Source organism: Chlorocebus sabaeus, chromosome 11 (assembly GCF_047675955.1).
Source record: "Chlorocebus sabaeus isolate Y175 chromosome 11, mChlSab1.0.hap1, whole genome shotgun sequence".
NCBI classification, from domain to species: Eukaryota; Metazoa; Chordata; class Mammalia; order Primates; family Cercopithecidae; genus Chlorocebus; species Chlorocebus sabaeus.
Window position 1 is genome coordinate 130,173,718 of NC_132914.1, and position 19,324 is coordinate 130,193,041.

The 19,324-nt window shown below is 49.1% G+C and overlaps 1 protein-coding gene and 1 pseudogene across 5 annotated transcripts in view; one reads left to right on the forward strand and one right to left on the reverse strand.

The window, feature by feature from the left end:
* Positions 1 to 2,191: 2,191 nt before the first annotated feature.
* ZNF26 (zinc finger protein 26) overlaps positions 2,192 to 19,324 on the forward strand; it is a 45,623-nt gene continuing 28,490 nt past the window's right edge. For 3 of the 5 annotated variants that reach the window (XM_073021285.1, XM_073021287.1, XM_008005338.3), the window contains exon 1: positions 2,192 to 2,687. Coding sequence is in view for 1 of the 5 variants with exons in the window: in XM_008005338.3 (XP_008003529.2) it covers positions 2,655 to 2,687 (33 nt within the window). In the remaining 4 variants the exon portion in view is untranslated. Of the gene's footprint in view, positions 2,688 to 3,469; positions 3,574 to 19,324 lie in introns of all 5 variants that reach the window. The other 2 variants (XM_073021286.1, XM_037994712.2) reach the window with 1 other exon arrangement.
* LOC140712896 (U4atac minor spliceosomal RNA) lies at positions 18,697 to 18,809 on the reverse strand (annotated as a pseudogene).

Genomic DNA, 19,324 nt, shown 5'->3' on the forward strand with positions numbered 1-19,324 from the left:
TTTCTATTTTTTCTACCAAATGACCATTTCCATCCCTCCCAGTGTCCCACTACTCTCCAGCTGCTGGTAACCATCTTTCTTTTTTTTTTTTTTTTTGAGACGGAGTCTGGCTCTGTCGCCCGGGCTGGAGTGCAGTGGCCGGATCTCAGCTCACTGCAAGCTCCGCCTCCCAGGTTCACGCCATTCTCCTGCCTCAGCCTCCCAAGTAGCTGAGACTACAGGCGCCCACCACCTCGCCCGGCTAGTTTTTTGTATTTTTTTAGTAGAGACGGGGTTTCACCATGTTAACCAGGATGGTCTCGATCTCCTGACCTCGTGATCCACCCGTCTCGGCCTCCCAAAGTGCTGGGATTACAGGCTTGAGCCACCGCGCCCGGCCTGGTAACCATCTTTCTACTCTCCATCATCATGAGTTCAATTGTTTTAATTTTTGGCTCCCACAAATAAGTGAGAATATGTGAAGTTTGTCTTTCTCTGCCTCGCTTATTTCACTTAATATAATGATCTCCAGTTCCATCCATGTTGTTGCAAATGACAGGATCTCATTCTTTTTTATGGCTTCCTAGTACTCCATTGTGTATATGTATCACATTTCCTTTATTCATTAACCTGTTGATTGGCACTTCAGTTACTTCCAAATCTTGGTTATTGTGAATAGTGCTGCAATAAACAAGGGAGTGCAGACAGCGCTTAAATATACTGATTTTCTTTCTTTTGGGTACATACCTAGGAGTAGGATAGCTGGATTGTATGGTAGTTCTATTTTTATTTTTTTGAGGAACCTCCAAACTGCTCTCCATAGTGGTTGTACTAATTTACATTCCCACCAAGAGTGTACAGGTGTTCCCTTTTCCCCATAACCTCATCAGCATTTATTATTGCTTGTCTTTTGGATAATAGTCATCTTAACTGGGGTGAGATAATATCTCATTGTAGTTTTGATTTGCATTTCTCTGATGATCAATGATATTGTGTACCTTTTCATTTACCTGTTTGCCATTTGTATGTCTTCTTTTGAGAAATGTCTATTCAGATGTTTGGCTTTTTTTTTTTTTTTTTTTTTTTTTGAGACAGGTTTCACTCCTGTCATCCAGGCTGGAGCACAATGGTGCAATCTCGGCTCACTGCAACCTCCGCCTCACGGGCTCAAGCAATTCTGCTGCCTTAGCCTCCCAAGTAGCTGAGACTACAGATGCATGCCACTGCATCCGGCTGACTTTTGATATGTTTTGTAGAGACGAGATTTCGTCATGTTGCCCAGGCTAGTCTCCAACTCCTGGGCGATCCACCCACCTCAGCCCTCCAAAGTGCTGGGATTACAGACGTGAGCCATCGCCTGGCCATTTTGCACATTTTTAAATCTCGAAAGGTTAATCTACAATAGTGGTGTTATCTGTTATCTGTGGGAGTAATTGGGGAAGCTGCATATCTTGTGACCAATCTACATCTTAGAATTCAGGCTCCTCTCCTCCCCCTAGCTTGGTCTCTCATAGGTTTACAAAGGCAGTTGAGTTTTGGAAAAGGGTTATCATTTAAACTATAACCTAAATGTCTTCCAAAGTTAGCTTGGCCTAAGCCCAGAAGAGCCAAAGGCGCGTGGGGTCGCGGGTTTGGTTAGATTAGACCTCCCCCACGGCAATAATTTTCTCACTGATATAATTTTTGCAAAGGCAGTTTCATTATTGGTGTGGTTCTATTTATTTGTCTTTAACATCTACTATAGTTTCTTCTTTATGAAGTTGGTTACTCTATTATTTGGTGCACTGATTTCCAAACTGTTATTTAGCCCTACGAATTGCAGCTTTTAGCTTTACAAAGCGTCCTTTTTTGCTGTGCCTTCTGGTCTGAACCCTATCTTGTTTGATATCAAGACCTCAGCACGCCTGCGTCTCTGCTGGGGTCAGACTCTGAGTCAGTTCTACAGGCCCTGGGAAACTGGGCGTCCGGACTCCGAGGATGGTACTGAACCTGGCGCAGCCGGGGGAGGGTGAACCAGGTGCCGCTGACGGAGCCCCCTCCCAACCTTCCTTTCCTGTCAGGCTGTGCCCCGCTCCAGATACGCTGCAGCTGGAAGTCAGGCCTGTAACTAGGGAGCCTTCGCCGAGGATTGTGGGAGATGTAGTTTTTCCGGCGCTGTCGCGTCCTGGCGCATCGACGCCTGACGCACTTCCGCATGCGCCACACACCCTGTCCTAGTCGGGTGCGCGCGTGCAGGGCTGTTTCCGGCTTAGACTCAGTGGACCGAAATCTGGCCAGTGGGTGTACCTGGCTAGCCTGTATGACCGCGGAGGCGCGGAGCTAAGCGGCTGGGATTATCCGGGGCCGACCAGGGACTTGACCAGCTAAACACCTCCGTCGGTTCGGGGCGTGGACGGAGCCAGGCCAGCCGCCTGCTCTCCCGAGTCAGGGCTGCTGAACGGCACAAATCCATCGGTGCGACTCCTGGTACCCAGACCGGGAGGCCGTCTAGTCACGCGCGCTCCGCGTTGGGCGAGAGCTGAGGAGCCGGCGTCCCTGCGAGCGACTCAGCCCCGGGACGGTCAGGTGCCTGGGACCCAGGACCCGCACCTGTCTTCGTGCGGACGCATCCCTCACGGTCTCTCCGCAGCCCGCGGGTCCTGCCCCCTAGGCAGCGCACGAACGTGGGCGTGGGGATGGCCACCAGTTTCCGGACAGCTTCGTGCTGGGTAAGTAGAGACTTTCCGTGTTTAAAAGTCGACTGGATACTGAGGGTGGCCACGTTGATCTCTTCAGGGTTACTCCCGGGAACGTTCACCTGTAATTGTGTCCATAGTTCACTAGACTACCCTCCCCGCCAAACCGAAGCTCCTCTAAAGCTCATCCAAGCTCTGGTCCTGCAGAAAAGTGCCTCGTGGTAATCTGTGACGGGCAATTATACTGCACTTCATTGCCAGCTGCGGGCCCTGAAATCTGAGGATCCTCCATCTTTTCGTGTTTTCTACAGAAAGTTGTCTTACGCAGACCGTTGGAACTTCGTTGGAGAAATTACCAGTTCCTCCTTTTTCGTTTGGCCAAGTGCTTGTTTATGGAGTGTCTTTTTGTGTGCTGAACTCTAGAGCTGGTGCTGGCAATGCAGAGATAAATTATGTATGTTCCTGATTTTAGGGGAGCTTTGGTTTGGTGGGGAGGGTAGTCTAGTGAACTGTGGACACAATTACAGGTGTATGAGTGGGGAGAAAAGGCTAGGAGCGGAGCTCGAGAGTCCAAGAGGTAAGGGGCGGGCCAGGGGATCATCTGGACTTTATGAATGATTGACGGAATAAACCAGAGGGGAGAGTTTACAAGTGACTTGATTGCCAAATCCATTGCCCTCGGTGAGTGGTGGCGACGACGTTGCCGGATGTTGTGCTCTGCCACTGAGCTATACAGCCGGAGACTAGGAATGCTGTTAGAAGAGGGACTGGGAGAGACTTTCGCAGGTATTGAATATCCAATGCCTATATTTCAGCCTGTAACTCACATGGGAAGTCTAAACTGGAAATATGTAAAGACACCTTACTATATTCGTGGAAGCTCAGAGTGTGACCAACTAGAACCCTCAAGAGGACCGAGGTGAGGACTTAGGTTAATGAAAGGAGAGGACACAGCGAGGAAGGCTGTGGTGCTAAAGAAGTGAGAGAAAGGAGTGGATATTTCCCCCCTGTGAGTTTGTTCCTTTGTCAGAGATCAGTTGACTATATTTATATGGGTCTATTTCTGGGCTCTTTATTGAGTTCTGTTGGTCTATTTGTTCTTTCACTAATACCACACTACCACACTGTCTTGATTTTTGTAGCTTTAAAATAAGTCTTTTTTGTTGTTGTTGAGACGGAGTCTCGCTCTGTCGCCCAGGCTGGAGTGCAGTGGAACAGTCACAGCTCATTGCAGCCTCGAACTCCTGGGCTCAAGGGATCCTCCCACCTCAGCTTCCTGAGTAACTGGGATTACAGGCACGTGCCACCACATCTGGCTAATTAAATTTTTTTTTCTTTTTTTGGTACAGATAGGGTCTCACTGTGTTACCTTGGCTGGCCTGCAACTCTTGGCCTCAAGCACTTCTTCCTCCTTGGCCTCTCAAAGTGTTGGTGGGATAACAGGTGTGAGCCACCATGCCCAGCCTATAAGTCTTGAAGTCAGGTTCATTCTCCCAACTTTATCCTTCTGCTTCAGGATCCTGTTAGCTAATCTAAGTCTTTTGTCTGTCTAAACTTTATAATCAGTTCGTTAACATCTGCAAAATAACTTGCTGGGATTTTAACTGACAGTGCATGGAATCTGTAGATCAAGCTGGGAAGAGCTGAAATCTTGAATATTGAGTCTTCCTATCCATGAACATGTTATATCTATCTAGTTCTTAGTTTTCGTTCAGCAGTGTTTGGTAGGTTTTCTCATATAGATTTTATATAATATCATTATATATTTTGTTAGACTTACGCCTAAGTATTTCATTTTTGTGTGTGCTCCTGTAAATGGTATTGTGTTTTTTATTTCAAATTCAGCTTACACCTGTGTACAAGAAAGGGGTTGACTTTTGTACATTAAGTTTGTATCCTGCTGCAACCTTGGTATAATCACTTAGTTCCAGGAGTTTTTTGGTGATTTTTTTTTTTTTTTTTGAGACAGATACTCGCTCTGTTACCCAGGCTGGAGTGCAGTGGCGTGATCTCGGCTCACTGCAACCTCTGCCTCCTAGGTTCAAGTGATTCTCCTGCCTCAGCCTCCCGAATAGCTGGGAATACAGGCTCGTGCCACCACACCCAGCTATTTTTTTTGTATTTTTAGTAGAGACGGAGTTTCACCATGTTAGCCAGGACGGTCTCGATCTCCTGACTTCATGATCCGCCCACCTTGGCCTCCCAGAGTACTGGGATTACAGGCGTGAGCCACCGTGCCCAGCCACTATTACTATTTTGAACAGACTAGGTCAACTAAGAATAAGAAAAATAGCTAGGCATGGCCAGGTATGGTGGCTCAGGCGTGGTAGCTCAGGCCTGTAATCCCAGCACTTTGAGAGGCCAGGGCAGGTGGATCACGAGATCAGATGTTCAAGACCAGCCTGACCAACATGGTGAAACCCTGTTGCTACTAAAAATACAAAAATTAGTGCCGGGCGTGGTGGCATGCACCTGTAATCCCAGCTGCTCAGGAGGCTGAGGCAGGAGAATCGCTTGAACTCAGGAAGCAGAGGTTGCAGTGAGCCAAGATCGTGCTACTGTACTCCAGCCTGGGTGACAGAGTGAAACTTCATCTCAACAACAACAAAAAAAGAAAAATAGCTAGGCATGGTGGCTGATGCCTGTAATCCCAGCACTTTGGGAGGCTGAGGGCAGGAGGCAACTTGAAGCCAGGAGTTTGAGACCAGCCTGGGCAACGCAGAGACCTTGTCTATACAAAACAACAACAACAACAAAAAACCAAGTGTGCTGGTGTGCACCTGTAGCCCCAGCTACTTGGGAGGTGAGGTGGGAGGATCACTTGAGCCCAGGAGTTCGAGGCTGTCGCACCACTGTACTCCAGCTTAGGCAACAGAGTGAGACCGTCTCAAAAAAAAATAAGAAAAAAGTTTTAATTTTACTTTCACTTATTCTTTCTTTGATGTTCTCAATTTTTAAAATGTATATCTGTGGCCGGGCCTGGTGGCTCCTCATCCCTGTAATCCCAGCACTTCGGGAGGCCGAGGCGGGCAGGTCATTTGAGGTCAGGAATTCAAGACCAGCCTGGCAAACATGGCGAAACCCTGTCTCTACTACAAATATAAAAATTAGCCAGGTGTAGTGGTGCGTGCTTGTAGTCCTGGCTACTCAGGAGGCTGAGGTATGAGAATCGCTTGAACCCAGGAGGTGAGGGTTGCAGTGAGCCAAGATCATGCCACTGCACTCCAGCCTGGGCGACAGAGTAAGACCCTGTCTCAAAAAAAAAAAAAAAAATTGTATCTGTTTCTGACCTGCATTTTCCTTTTCTGCCCAGTTAAGGCAAGTTTACTTGTAACAGCAATAAATTGTCTTAGTTTTTAAGAAAGTCTTTCTTTACTTTTGAAGGATAATTTTGCAGGTACAGAATTCTGTTTTGATGGATTTTTTTTTTTTTTCTCTAAACATCTTAACTGTTCACTCCATTTTCTTGCTTGTGTGGTTTTTGCAGGTAAGGTATTTTCCCCCTCAGGCTTATCTTTGATTTTTTGTGTTTTAAAAATGATATGCCTACATGCAGGTATTTTGGCATTTATCTTCTTGGTATTCTCGGATTTTCCTCCATCTGTGATTTGGTGTCTGACATTACTTCAGCAAAATTTTCAGTAATTATTGTTTCATATATAGATGCTCCTTGACTTAATGATGTGGTTACATCCTGATAAACTCATCCTAAATTGAAAATCTCTTTGTCAGAAGTGCATTTTTGACTTATAATATATTCAACTTATAATAGATTTATCCAGATGGAGCCTCATTGTAAGTTGGGGAATGTACTGCATGTGTATTGCTTTTGCGCTCTTGTAAAATTGAAAAATACTGAGTCAAACCACCATGCATCAGGCACCGGCTGTCTTTCTTCTGTTCTTTTCCTGTCCTTCGGGTATTTCCATTGTGCATATCTACACCTTTTATGGCTGGCCACAGTTCTTGGATATTCTGTTCTTTTTTTTTTTCCCCAGTGTTCTCTTTGCTTGGAGGTTTGATTTTTTCGCTCAATCTCATACTGTCTACATAAAAATAGCCCATCAAAGGCATTCTTCACTTCTGTACAGTGTTTTTGATCACTAGTATTTCCTTTTTTTTTCTTTCTTTTTTTTTTTTTTTGAGACGGAGTCTCGCTCTGTCGCCCAGGCTGGAGTGCAGTGGCCGGATCTCAGCTCACTGCAAGCTCCGCCTCCCGGGTTCACGCCATTCTCCTGCCTCAAGACTCCCGAGTAGCTGGGACTACAGGCGCCCGCCACCTCGCCCGGCTAGATTTTTGTATTTTTTTTTTTTAGTAGAGACGGGGTTTCACCGGGTTAGCCAGGATGGTCTTGATCTCCTGACCCCATGATCCACCCGTTTCGGCCTCCCAAAGTGCCGGGATTACAGGCTTGAGCCACCGCGCCTGGCCTCTTTTTTTTTTTGAGATGGAGTCTCACTTTCTTGCCCAGGCTGGAGTGCAGTGGTGCGATCTGGGCTCACTGCAGCCTCCACCTCCCGGGTTCAAGCCAGTCTTGTGCCTCAGCCTCCTGAGTAGCTGGGACTACAAGTGCGCATCACGGTGCCTGGCTAATTTTTGTATTTTTAGTAGACACAGAGTGTCACTGTGTTGGCTAGGCTGGTTTTGAACTCCTGACCTCAAGTGACTGCCTGCCTCAGCCTCCCAAAATGCTGGGATTACAGGCATGAGCCACTGCGCCTGACCTGCCCATCTATTCTTGCATGCTGCCTACTTTATTCACTAGAGCCCATAACATATTAATCATAGTTGTTTTAAGTTTTCTCTGATACCTTCAACATCCCTATCATGCCTGGTTCTGATGCTTCCCCTGTCTGTGTGTGCTTTTTTTTTTTTTTTTTTTTTTGAGACGGAGTTCAGGCTGGAGTGCAGTGGTGTGATCTCGGCTCAGCAACCTCCGCCTCCTGGGTTCAAGCGATTCTTCTGTCTCAGCCTCCTGAGTAGCTGGGACTACAGGTGCACGCCACCACGCCTGGCTAATTTTTTTATTTTTATTTTTATTTTTTATTTATTTATTTTTTTCTTTGAGATGGAGTCTGCTCTGTTGCCCAGGCTGGAGTGCAGTGGTGCTATCTTGGCTCACTGCAAGCTCCACCTCCAGGGTTCACGCCATTCTCTGGCCTCAGCCTCCCGAGTAGCTGGAACTACAGGCGCCCGCCACCATGCCCGGCTAATTCTTTTTGTATTTTTAGTAGAGACGGAGTTTCACCGTGTTAGCCAGGATGGTCTCAATCTCCTGACCTCGTGATCCACCTGCCTCAGTCTCCCAAAGTGTTGGGATTACAGACGTGAGCCACCACACCCGGCCATTTTTTTATTTTTAGTAGAGATGGGGTTTCACCATACTGGCCAGGCTGATCTCGAACTCCTGACCTCAGGTGATCTGCCCACCTTGGCCTCCAAAAGTGCCGGGATTACAAGCGTAAGCCACTGTGCCTGGTCACCCTGCCTATGTTTATTTGCCTTTTAGTATTGCCTTGTCCCTTTCTGTTCGTAGCTGGACATGATGTACTGAGTAAAAAGATTTACTTTTAATAGTACTTTACGAATATGGTGGTGAGATATCGGGAAAGGGTGAGCATTTCTGTAGGCCCCTGATTAGGTCTGTCTCTTTGTGAGCCTGTTCCCCTGGACTCCGAACCTCACAAGTATTTCCCAGGCCACCCCCACCCCATCCCTTAGATGGGACAGGATGGATTTGGTATATTCTTTGCTCAGGTTAGTTAGGCTCTGACAAAACCTTAGTAGATTAGGCTCTGGGAACCTGGTTGAGCTCCTGAAAGTAAAACTCAGAAAAGCTTGGGACCTTGTCTCCCTCCACTCCTACCATAAGTGGGTCCCCCTGGACTTTTTTTTTTTTTTGAGACGGAGTCTCACTCTGTCACCCAGGCTGGAGTGCGGTGGCGCGATCTCGGCTCACTGCAAGCTCCGCCTCCCGGGTTCACGCCATTCTCCTGCCTCAGCCTCCCGAGTAGCTGGGAATGCAGGCGCCTGCCACCATGTCCGGATAATTTTTTTGTATTCTTTTAGTAGAGACGGGGTTTCACCGTGTTAGCCAGGATGGTTTCGATCTCCTGACCTCGTGATCCACCCACCTCGGCCTCCCAAAGTGCTGGGATTACAGGCGTGAGCCACCGCGCCCGGCTCCCTTGGATGTTTTAACTTCAGACACGTACACACCTAGCCTCTGGCAATTTGTCAGTTGCAGTTCAGGTATTTCTATCCTGACACTTTCTCACAGAGGTTTGTGCTCTGGTAAGGACTGTGTTTCTGCCTGTCTCTAATTTTGAGGACAGTGGTTTGCCCTGTATTTTCACTTCTCTTTCAGATCTAAGAAGAGTTGTTGATTTTTCAGTTTGTTAAGCTTTTTACTTGTTGTTAGGACAGAGTGGCTGCTTCCAGGCTCTTTACATGCAGAACTGGAACTATTAATTTTTGATGATACAGTTGCTATTTTTCTACATTCTCTTAGAACACAATTGTCTCTTATAACCACCCACCCATCCCAATCCCCTTTCTCTCCTCGGAGGTAATCGGTTTGGTAGATATTCTTCTAGGTCTTTCCCTATACATTTTTAATGCAGATGTTTATATCCTTAAAATGTTTGTGTTGGTTTATTTTTGTGAAGTTGTATGATACTCTGTTGTATGAACATTTCATAGTTTGTCTCTTGTAATCATCTATTATCAACATCAGTGTTTAGGTTGTTTTCAGTTACTGGCTATTTTCGATAACACTACTACGAATATTTTTGTACATTTCTTTTGGTAGACATCAGCTGTCATTTCTGTTAGGCGCATACCAGGATTTTTCAGCCTCAGCACTATTGACATTTTGGACTGAATAATTCTTTGTTGTGGAGGAACGTCCTGTGCATTGTAGGATGTTGAGCAGCATTCCTGGCCCCGACCCATGTAGGTGCTGTTATGCCTAGACTGTTTGTTCCTCAAAGAAGACCACCAGAGTCCAGTGTCAAAGCCAAGCGGCAAGGATCTTTATTACAAGTTCAAACCTGGTCCCTCCATTCTACAGCATACAAGAGAGGGCCTCGAACAATGCGAGCGTTTGCTTTTTATAGCCCAAAAGTTACAGGGGAACAAAGAAATTCTTTTGGTTCCCATGCTTTCAGTAAAACCTTGAACGGCTGTCTCCTTATCGGAGGCTTTCCAGGTGGTGTTTATACTGGGCTCAGGGAGTTTGAGAGATATATGGCGATATGTGGTGGGATGGGAGGATGGAATGTGTTTGTACTAGGCTCAGGGAGTCTTGAGCCCGGGGCTGAGGAATGTGCCCAGCTCCTTTCATTCCTCCCTTCTTTTCAGGTATCTCTAGAGCCAATCTTGGGTCTTATAAGTCTGATTCTGTTTCAGCGTTTACAGGTTGGTATTGGGCTCTGAGGACTATGAGTTGTACGGTGTCAAATCTTTCTCTAACAAATGGTAAAATTCTGTTAACAACACAAGGTCCTACGGTAAGTAGAAATAGTAGACTTAGCAGGGGTCCAAGGAAGGGAGCTAACAGAGAAAACATAGAGGAATTCTACCATTGGTCTGCAGCTGAAGCAAACTGCCATGTTTTTACTTCTGCGCTTAACTTGCGTAACTGTTGGACCTGGTCCTCTACAAGCCCTGATTCATTTATGTAGAAACAACAGTCTTCTTTCAGAAATATACATGTACCACCTTTTTCTGCAGTGAGTAGGTCTAGGGCCCTCCGGTTCTGCAAGGTTACCTGAGCTAGGGACGTGAGCTGCCGCTGAAGGGAGGCAAGGGACTCAGCCGACTCCTCTATAGTAACGGCAAATTGTTGGTATAACTTGTTGCTTTTTATGAGGGTGTGACCTAGGGCTCCCCCTGCCAGTCCGGCCGCCACGAAGGATGCGGTGAGAGAGATTCCCGCAATGAGGGGGAGAAATATGGCTCGTGCAGGTCTTGGTCTAGGGACTGAGTGAATAGCGGTACTAGTCCAGTTACCAGTGTACCTTAGGAACTCGCCAGCAGTTAGTAGAGTCAACCGGGGAACTAATGTGACAGGAAGACACAGTAGGTTGGTAACAGAGGGACTAGGTAGGTTCTTAGATAATGTTCCATTACACCAGAAGAATATGCCCGGCGGAGCCTTTAGGGTGATATTAGGGGGCATTGCAGTGATGCTGCAGAGGCTGGTATTGGTTCCTGAGAAACAGTAGGGAAACTTCTCTTGACTGGGGTTTAGGTATAGGGGCACGTCTAGGATAGGAGCATATGAGAGGTTTCGGAGGTTGTTAGCTTGGGCCAAGGTAGAGGATCCCCATGGCAGAGGGACAGCGGTTAGCGGTGGACGCCCTAGAGTGGCACACAGAAAGCAGCCAGACAGGCTGTGAAGTCCTGTAAGGTTAGCAAGTTCTAGTCCTTCTTGTAATAACTTTAACCAGGAGAAAGGACGTAAGTCTTGTGTTAGTCTGTTTTCTTGTCGTTGGATATTCCTGTGGACCAGGGGCAGTACTTGCACTAGGCCTCGCCACAGATAGAGGTGACTGCTAGGCCATGTGGAGGAGGGGGAGTAGTATACAGCCCCATGTTGAGGCGTGGTCCAGCGGGAGTTCCAGGGGTCTCTAACTATCCATGTATATGAAAAGTCTCTATCCTGTCTACGATGGAAGGGCCACTTAGGGTCTAACTGTTTTCTCTCTCCTCCATAACGGGGTCTATGGATGTTACAATAGTTATAAGGACAGCCGGCATTTTGGTGCCACCAATAGTGTTTACAATTGTATTTAGTCTGATCAAACTCAAAGCATATTATTGGTGTCTTAGGTTTGGCTATTTGAAAACCAGTAAAATTTAGTAGAATTGGGCTGTTGCACTCTGAGGAGGGGCAATCAGCACTGGCCAATAATTTCCCAGGCTTATGAGGTTGTCCAGGGTGGGTTCGGTTTTCATAAAGCCAGAATCTCCAGACAAAGGGATTAAGAGCTGGTTTTGTGATTTCTCTAGCGGCCACTAGGGCGGCTAACGTTATGGTTAAACTACCTAACTGCATGTTTACAGCGAGCTATGCTGCCGGCGCAGGGTTAGTTTTAAGGGGTTGTTCTTAGCTCTGTCCACAGTCCACGTGTCCGGTGCTTCAGCCGCCGCCGTGATTGGTCCCAGAAGGTCGGAGGTTGGGTCCACCGGCTTGACGTGGGTGTAGTGGATCCACGACGCGATGCCTTCTACCTTCAGGGCGGTGGGTGTGGTTAGGAGTACCTGGAGTGGTCCTTTCTACCTGGGTTCTAGGGTCTCTTGTCGGTGTCGCGTGACCAGGACCCAATCTCCTGGCTGGTACGGATGGGGTGTCAGTGGGGGACCAGTCTCATATAGTTCCTTCAGCTTGGGCCAGATTTCTTGATGAATTTTCTGCAAGGCTTGTAGGGAAAATAAGAGTTCAGAAACATTTTCTGTTTCAGACTTGAGCAGATCATCTTTTAGGCTGGGAACTAAGGGTGGGGGTCTGCCATACATAATTTCATAAGGGGTAAGGCCTAGTCTGTAAGGGGTATTACGGGCCTGGAACAGAGCGTAGGGGAGAAGGACCACCTAATTAGCGCCAGTCTCCATAGTTAATTTAGTTAAGGTCTCTTTTAAGGTCCGATTCATCCTCTCTACCTGTCCTGAACTCTGGGGCCTGTAAGCGCAGTGTAGTTTCTAATTTGCCCTAAGGATGGAAGCTAAATTCTGACTTACCTTAGCGACGAAGGCCGGCCTATTATCTGACCTTATCTGGACGGGGAAGCCATACCTGGGGAGGATATCTTCCAGGATTTTCTTTGCTACAACTTCAGCAGTTTCTTTTTTGGTGGGGAATGCTTCAGTCCACCCTGAAAAAGTATCTACAAAGACAAGTAAGTACCGATACCTGTATTTTCCTGGCTTTATCTCAGTAAAATCTACTTCCCAGTAGATACCGGGCCTGGTTCCCCTGAGCCTTGTTCCTGTTGCAGCCTGGGATTGGGGGTAGGCGTTGTTAAGCTGGCAGACTTTACAACTTGTCACAATGCTGCTGGCCATCTCGGCTGTATGTCTGAATCTGAGCTTAGAGCGTCTGATCAGGTCTATCATCCGCCGAGCACCCAGGTGGGTGGTTCGGTGGACGTGTTCTAATACTTGTTGTCCTAATTTTTCTGGTAGGATGGTTTGGTCATTAGTATCAGTCCACTACTTATTCTGGATCTGTTTCAGGGGAAGCTTGTCAATCTACTGGAGATCTTGTTCTGAATATTCAGGGAAATATGGCAAGTCCTGGGGGCCTGGGTCAGGGAGCTGGAGTGCAAGGAGTTGGCTGGGAGCCTTCGCCACCTTTCTTACAGTTTGGTCTGCCAGAAAGTTGCCTTGAGCAGTTGGAGTAGTTAGTTTCTGATGCCTTGGGCAATGCACAATGGCTAACTTTTCTGGCCTCCACAGGGCTGTTAGCAGGGCTAGGATCTCTTGCTTGTTTTTTATCTCTTTTCCTTCAGCCGTCAGCAATCTTCGCTCCCTGTAAATAGTCTTATGTATATGCGCCGTTGCAAAAGCGTATAGGCTGTCTGTATATACCGTCAGCTTTTTCCCCGCCTTTAAGGTAAGAGCTTGGGTGAGCGCTATCAGTTCGGCCTTCTGGGCCGATGTCCCCGGGGGCAGGGGTTCCGCCCAGATTACCTCAGTCTCTGAAGTCACTGCCGCTCCAGCGTACCTCTGGCCTTGATGCATGAAGCTGCTCCTATCAGTGAACCAGACGAGGTCCGCGTCAGGAAGTGGGCGGTCCTTCAGGTCTTCTCGAACTCCATGCACCTGAGCTAGTATCTCGGTGCAGTCGTGGAGTGGGGCGTCCAGGTCCGGGTTGGGCAGCAACGAGGCAGGGTTTAAGGTCGTTGGGGGCAGGAAAGTTATCCTGAGAGGATTTAGTAGCAGTCCTTGGTAGTGGGTGAGCCGGGCGTTATTCATCCATCGATTAGGTGGCTGTTTGAGTACACCTTCGATGGCATGTGGAGTAACGACCCGCAATTCTTGCCTTATGACCAGTTTATTAGCATCTTGCACCATCAGAGCCGTGGCTGCAATCATTCGGAGACAAGGGGGCCACCTGGCAGCCACTGGGTCTAACTTCTTTGACAGGTAGGCAACTGGCCTCCGCCAGGGGCCTAAGTTCTGAGTTATTACTGCCTTGGCGACACCTTTATTCTTATCTACATATAAGTGGAAGGGCTTGGTAACATCAGGTAGTCCTAGTGCAGGCGCGGAGAATAGGGCGGTTTTAATCTGTTGGAAAGCCGACTCGGCTTCGTCTGTCCACTTAAATGGCTACTGCCCTCGTGTTGCCTGATATAAGGGTTTAGCCAGTTCTGCGAACCCAAGTATCCATAGTCTGTAAAACCCCACCGACCCCAGGAATTCCCTTACTTGTCGGGTGGATTGCGGCCTGGGGATCTGCAGAACAGTTTGTTTCCGGGCGTCTGTTAACCAGCGCTGCCCTTCTTTAAGCAGGTACCCTAGATATGTTACCTCTGGCTTACAGATTTGAGCTTTTTTTGCCGAGGCTCGGTAGCCTAGATTTCCCAGAGCTTGTAAGAGACCTCTGGTCCCTTGGATGCAAGCTTCTTGGGTCTCAGCAGCAATTAGGAGGTCATCAACATACTGTAGTAAGGTTATTTCAGGGTGTTTGCGTCGGTACTCACCTAGGTCTTCATGGAGGGCCTCATCGAACAGGGTAGGAGAGTTTTTGAATCCCTGCAGCAGTCTGGTCCATGTCAGTTGGCCACTTATGCCCTTATCAGGGTCATTCCACTCGAAGGCGAAGAGCTTCTGGCTCTGAGGGGCTAAGGGCAGACTGAAGAAAGCATCTTTCAAATCTAAAACAGTGTACCGTTGATGTTAGGGTTTAGGGTACTCAGGAGGGTATATGGGTTAGGCACAGTTGGATGTATGTCCACAACCCTCTTATTGACTTCTCTTAAGTCTTGTACAGGTCTGTATTCTCCACCATTAGGTTTTCGTACCGGCAACAATGGAGTATTCCAGGGCGAGTGACATGGGCGAAGGACCCCTTGGTCAAGGAGCCGGCGGATATGCGGGGCAATTCTTTTCTTGGCCTCTAGGGGCATCGGGTATTGGCGTACCCGCACGGGGTCTGCCCCAGGCTTAAGTTCAACAAACAAGGCAGGACGGTGTTTTGCTAGACCTAAGCCCCCCGTTTCCGCCCAAGCTTCTGGATATTGCCGGAGCCAGGTTGCTATGTCCTGGTCAGGGGCCGCTTGTTTCTGGTGGAGCCGGTACTCATCCTCTAGGGTTATAGTCAGGATGGACACGGGCTGATTGTGGGAGTTGGTCACGACGGGCCCCTCAGGGAGGAAATGGATCTGTGCTCCCATTTTAGTTAGCAGGTCTCTCCCCAATAGGGGACAGGGGCTCTCAGGAATGACCAGGAAAGAGTGGGTTACATTCTTGGCTCCGAAGTTTACTGTTCTTTGTGTTGTCCATGGGTATTTCTTAACTCCTGTGGCCTCTTGTACCTACGAGGAGGACTTGGAGGATAATTTCCTATTAGTTTTAACTAAGACTGAGTGCTGTGCTCCTGTATCGACCAAGAACTGGACTGGGGACCCCTCCACTTGCAAAGTTACCCTAGATTCGGGGAGGGGATCCAAACCCCGTCTTCCTTAGTCTTCATCTTGAGTGACTAGTACGGGTGTAGACTTAGGGGGTCCCTGTCCTTGTTGTTTCTTTTTGGGGTAGTTTCTTACCCAGTGGCCAGTCTCTTTGCAGTAGGCACATTGGTCTTTTCTCAGATTATCATGCCTGGGGGGCCACCTAGGTTGGGTGTACTCTGGCTGTGGATGCTCTTTCTGTACCGCTGCTGCCAGGACCTTGGTCATTTTTTCAGTGGCCTTAAAATGCCTTTCTTCTGGAGTATCTGTGTTATTGTAAACTCGCTGGGCTATCTGAAGGAGGTCCTGAATCTGCTTTCTTTCCAAGTCTTCTAATTTCTGGAGTTTTCTTTTAATGTCTGAGGCTGCCTGATTTACGAAAGACATTACAACAGCTGCCTGACTTCTTGGAGCCTCTGGATCTATGGGGGTGTACTGTCTAAAAGCTTCCATTAATCTTTCTAAGTAGGTAGCTGGGCTCTCTGTCTTTCCTTGCAGAATAGAATATACTTTAGCCAAATTAGTGGGCTTGCGAGCAGCTGCCCGGAGACCTGCCATTAGAGTCTGGCGATAAAGGCGTAGCCGTCCCCTACCTTCTGCCGTGTTGTAGTCCTACGCCGGCCTGGTCAGAGGAAAGGTCGCGTTTATGAGGTCGGGGTTGGCAGTCGGTTGACCGTCGTCCCCCGGGACCAGCTTTCTAGCTTCTACCTGTATCTTTTCTCGCTCTTCCGTGGTAAACAAGATTCAGAGGAGCTGCTGACAATCATCCCAAGTGGGCTGGTGGGTGAACATGACACTATCCAGTAAAGCCAGTAAATCTTTGGGGTTGTCTGAAAACCGAGCACTCTGAGTCTTCCAGTTATACAGATCACTGGTGGAGAATGGCCAGTACTGGAGCCTGGGGATTCCTGTGTCATCTGGGGGTCCTATTTCCCGAAGGGGTAAAGCCACCGTGGAGTCAGGCGGCTGCGGGGGGCTAGTCCTCGAAGTGCGCCCTCACGTCCGCCCCGCCGGCCTTTCAAAGTTACTTTCTCTTTCAGCGGGCCCGGGTGCGTCGGCCGCCTCCCGTCCGCCTGCTCCTTCCTGCGGCTGAGCCCGGGGGGTGGGTCCGGGTGCGTCAGCCGCCTCCCGTCCGCCTGCTCCCTCCCGCGGCTGAGCCTGGGGGGTGGGTCCGGGTGCGTCGGCCGCCTCCCGTCGGCCTGCTCCTTCCCGCGGCTGAGCCCGGGGGGTGGGTCCGGGTGCGTCGGCCGCGTCCTGTCCGCCTGCTCCTTCCTGCGGCTGAGCCCAGGGGGTGGGTCCGGGTGCATCAGCCGCCTCCTGTCCGCCTGCTCCCTCCCGCGACTGAGCCTGGGGGGTGGGTCCGGGTGCGTCGGGGTACGGAGGGGGTTCTGCGAGCAGTGGGTCCTCGCTGTCAGGTAGAACAGGATTGGGGGGGGCAGTTGGTTGCTTGGGTCTTAGTGGTCGGGCAACCAGCGCCTTACAGGGTTCAGAGGCTAATTGGAAAGGGGACAGCCAATGAGGCGGGTTTTCAACAAGGTCCTGCCATATGAAGATATATGGTATTTGATCTAAGTGGCCCGCACGCCTAGGTAGGAAAATCTTGGACTTTATCCTAGTGATGACAGCAAGTCGGAAGGTCCTCTCGGGTGGCCACCTCACATCAAAGGCAGGCCATTCGGAGCGGCACAGAGTAATTAACTTTCCTTTCCTGATTTCTATACCAAGATCACGGCCCCTTGCTCTAACTTCTTTAAAATTATTTGTGAGGAGAGATAGAGGAGTGCTCTGGGTATTACTTATCCTGTAATGATTTGTAGTCTCTTCCTGTAAAGGAATGTGGGTAAGAATCCCTGTAAAGGAAATCTGATCTGACTTATTAATGATATCTAGTCGCAGGCGCGCTTTGGAAGCCCGGGAACCGGGGCCACAAGCACGCGCGTGCCGGAAGCCGGAGGCCCGGGAACCGGGGCCGCAAGCATGCGCGTGCCGGAAGCCGGAAGCCCAGGAACCCGGCGGCAAGCCTGGAACCGGGGCGCAAGTGCGCCCTGGAAGCCGGAGGCCTGGGAACCGGGCCGCAAGCACGCGTGTGCCGGAAGCTGGAGGCCCGGGAACCAGGGCCACAAGCCCGCGCGCCGGAAGCCGGAAGCCGGAAGCCCGGGAACCGGGGCCGCAAGCGCGCGCTGCCTGGTTGCAAACACCCCCGGGGGAGCTCAGATCGCCAGCGCGCCCTGCCCGGGCAAACGCGCCCGGGGCAGCTCAGATCGCCAGCGCGCCCTGCCCGGGCAAACGCGCCCGGGGCAGCTCAGATCGCCAGCGCGTTCTGCCCGGGCAAACGCGCCCGGGGCAGCTCAGATCGCCAGCGCGTTCTGCCCGGGCAAACGCGCCCGGGGCAGCTCAGATCGCCAGCGCGTTCTGCCCAGGCAAATGCGCCTGGGGCAGCTCAGATCGGAGACAGCTAGATCAGACGAGAGCCAGGGGACGTCTCCTACCGGTCTCTGCTGGCTGTCCTATAGCGCGTCCGCCAGGACTGTGCCAGCTCCAGTTTCAGACCTCGCGAGCCACAGATTCAGATTCAGAACAGACACAGACAGACACAGACAGACACAGACAGACAAACGGTGAGGAGCCAGCTCACCTATCAGTAGATCGATCCTAGCAGATCCGTTGACCAGGGGTCTGGTGGGCTTGGGGAATCCCGGACGAGCCCCCAGATGTTATGCCTAGACCGTTTGTTCCTCAAAGAAGACCAGCAGAGTCCAGTGTCAAAGCCAAGCGGCAAGGATCTTTATTACAAGTTTGAACCTGGTCCCTCCATTCTACAGCATACAAGAGAGGGCCTCGAACAATGCGAGCGTTTGCTTTTTATAGCCCGAAAGTTACAGGGGAACAAAGAAATTCTTTTGGTTTCCGCGCTTTCAGTAAAACCTTGAACGGCTGTCTCCTTATCGGAGGCTTTCCAGGTGGTGTTTATACTGGGCTCAGGGAGTTTGAGAGATATATGGCGATATGTGGTGGGATGGGAGGATGGAATGTGTTTGTACTAGGCTCAGGGAGTCTTGAGCCCGGGGCTGAGGAATGTGCCTAGCTCCTTTTAGTGCCAGTAGCACTGCCCCACTGTGACAGCCGTAAATGGCTCCAGACATTGTCAAATGTGGGACAAAATCTCCCTCTTACCCATTGAGAACCACTGGGCACGTACTTACGAGTGATACCGTTGAGTCACTGTGTACATACATTTACATTTAGTATATACTCTCGGTTTTCCAAAGTGGCGAAATGACTTCACGTTCCCAGTACCAGGAATTGAGAGCTGCATTTGCCCTAAATCCTTTTTTATTTTCGTGGAAAAGAGGTTTTCCACTTTTCAAAAAATTGCACCACTGTAGTTGATGTGGGTGTGTTGCGTAGGCGTTAGCAGTATTGCTCTCACCATGTGCTCACTGGACAGTAGCACAACCCCACGAGAAGGATGGTTTGCTCTCCATCCTTAACAGGCTTGTGTTGGCCATTGTCCCGCTGATGCCCATTTCAGGGATCAGTTGTTCGTTTCTAAATATCTCCTTGTTTTTTTTTTTTAATTCCAATTCTCTTTTTATTCACTTTATATAACTTCTCTGTATTTTAAATACTTATATAGTTATGTATTATAGTTATTTGTAATATTACTTGTCTGCTAACATCGTCTGGATCATCTGTGCGTCTGGATCAATTATCTGCCTATTCCTTTTGTCAGTCATATTTTCCTGCCTCATATCTCAAAGTTTTTAATTTTTTGCTGACATTGTTTTAAAAGGAATAACCACAGAGGCTAAAGTTTACTGTTGTGGGTTTTTTTGAGATGGAGTCTTGCGTTGTCGCCCAGGCTGGAGTGCAATGGCGCGATCTCGGCTCATTGCAATCCTGGGTTCAAGCAATTCTCCTGTGTCAGCCTCCCCAGTAGCTGAGATTACAGGCACCCACCACCATGCCTGGCTGTTTTGTATATTTAG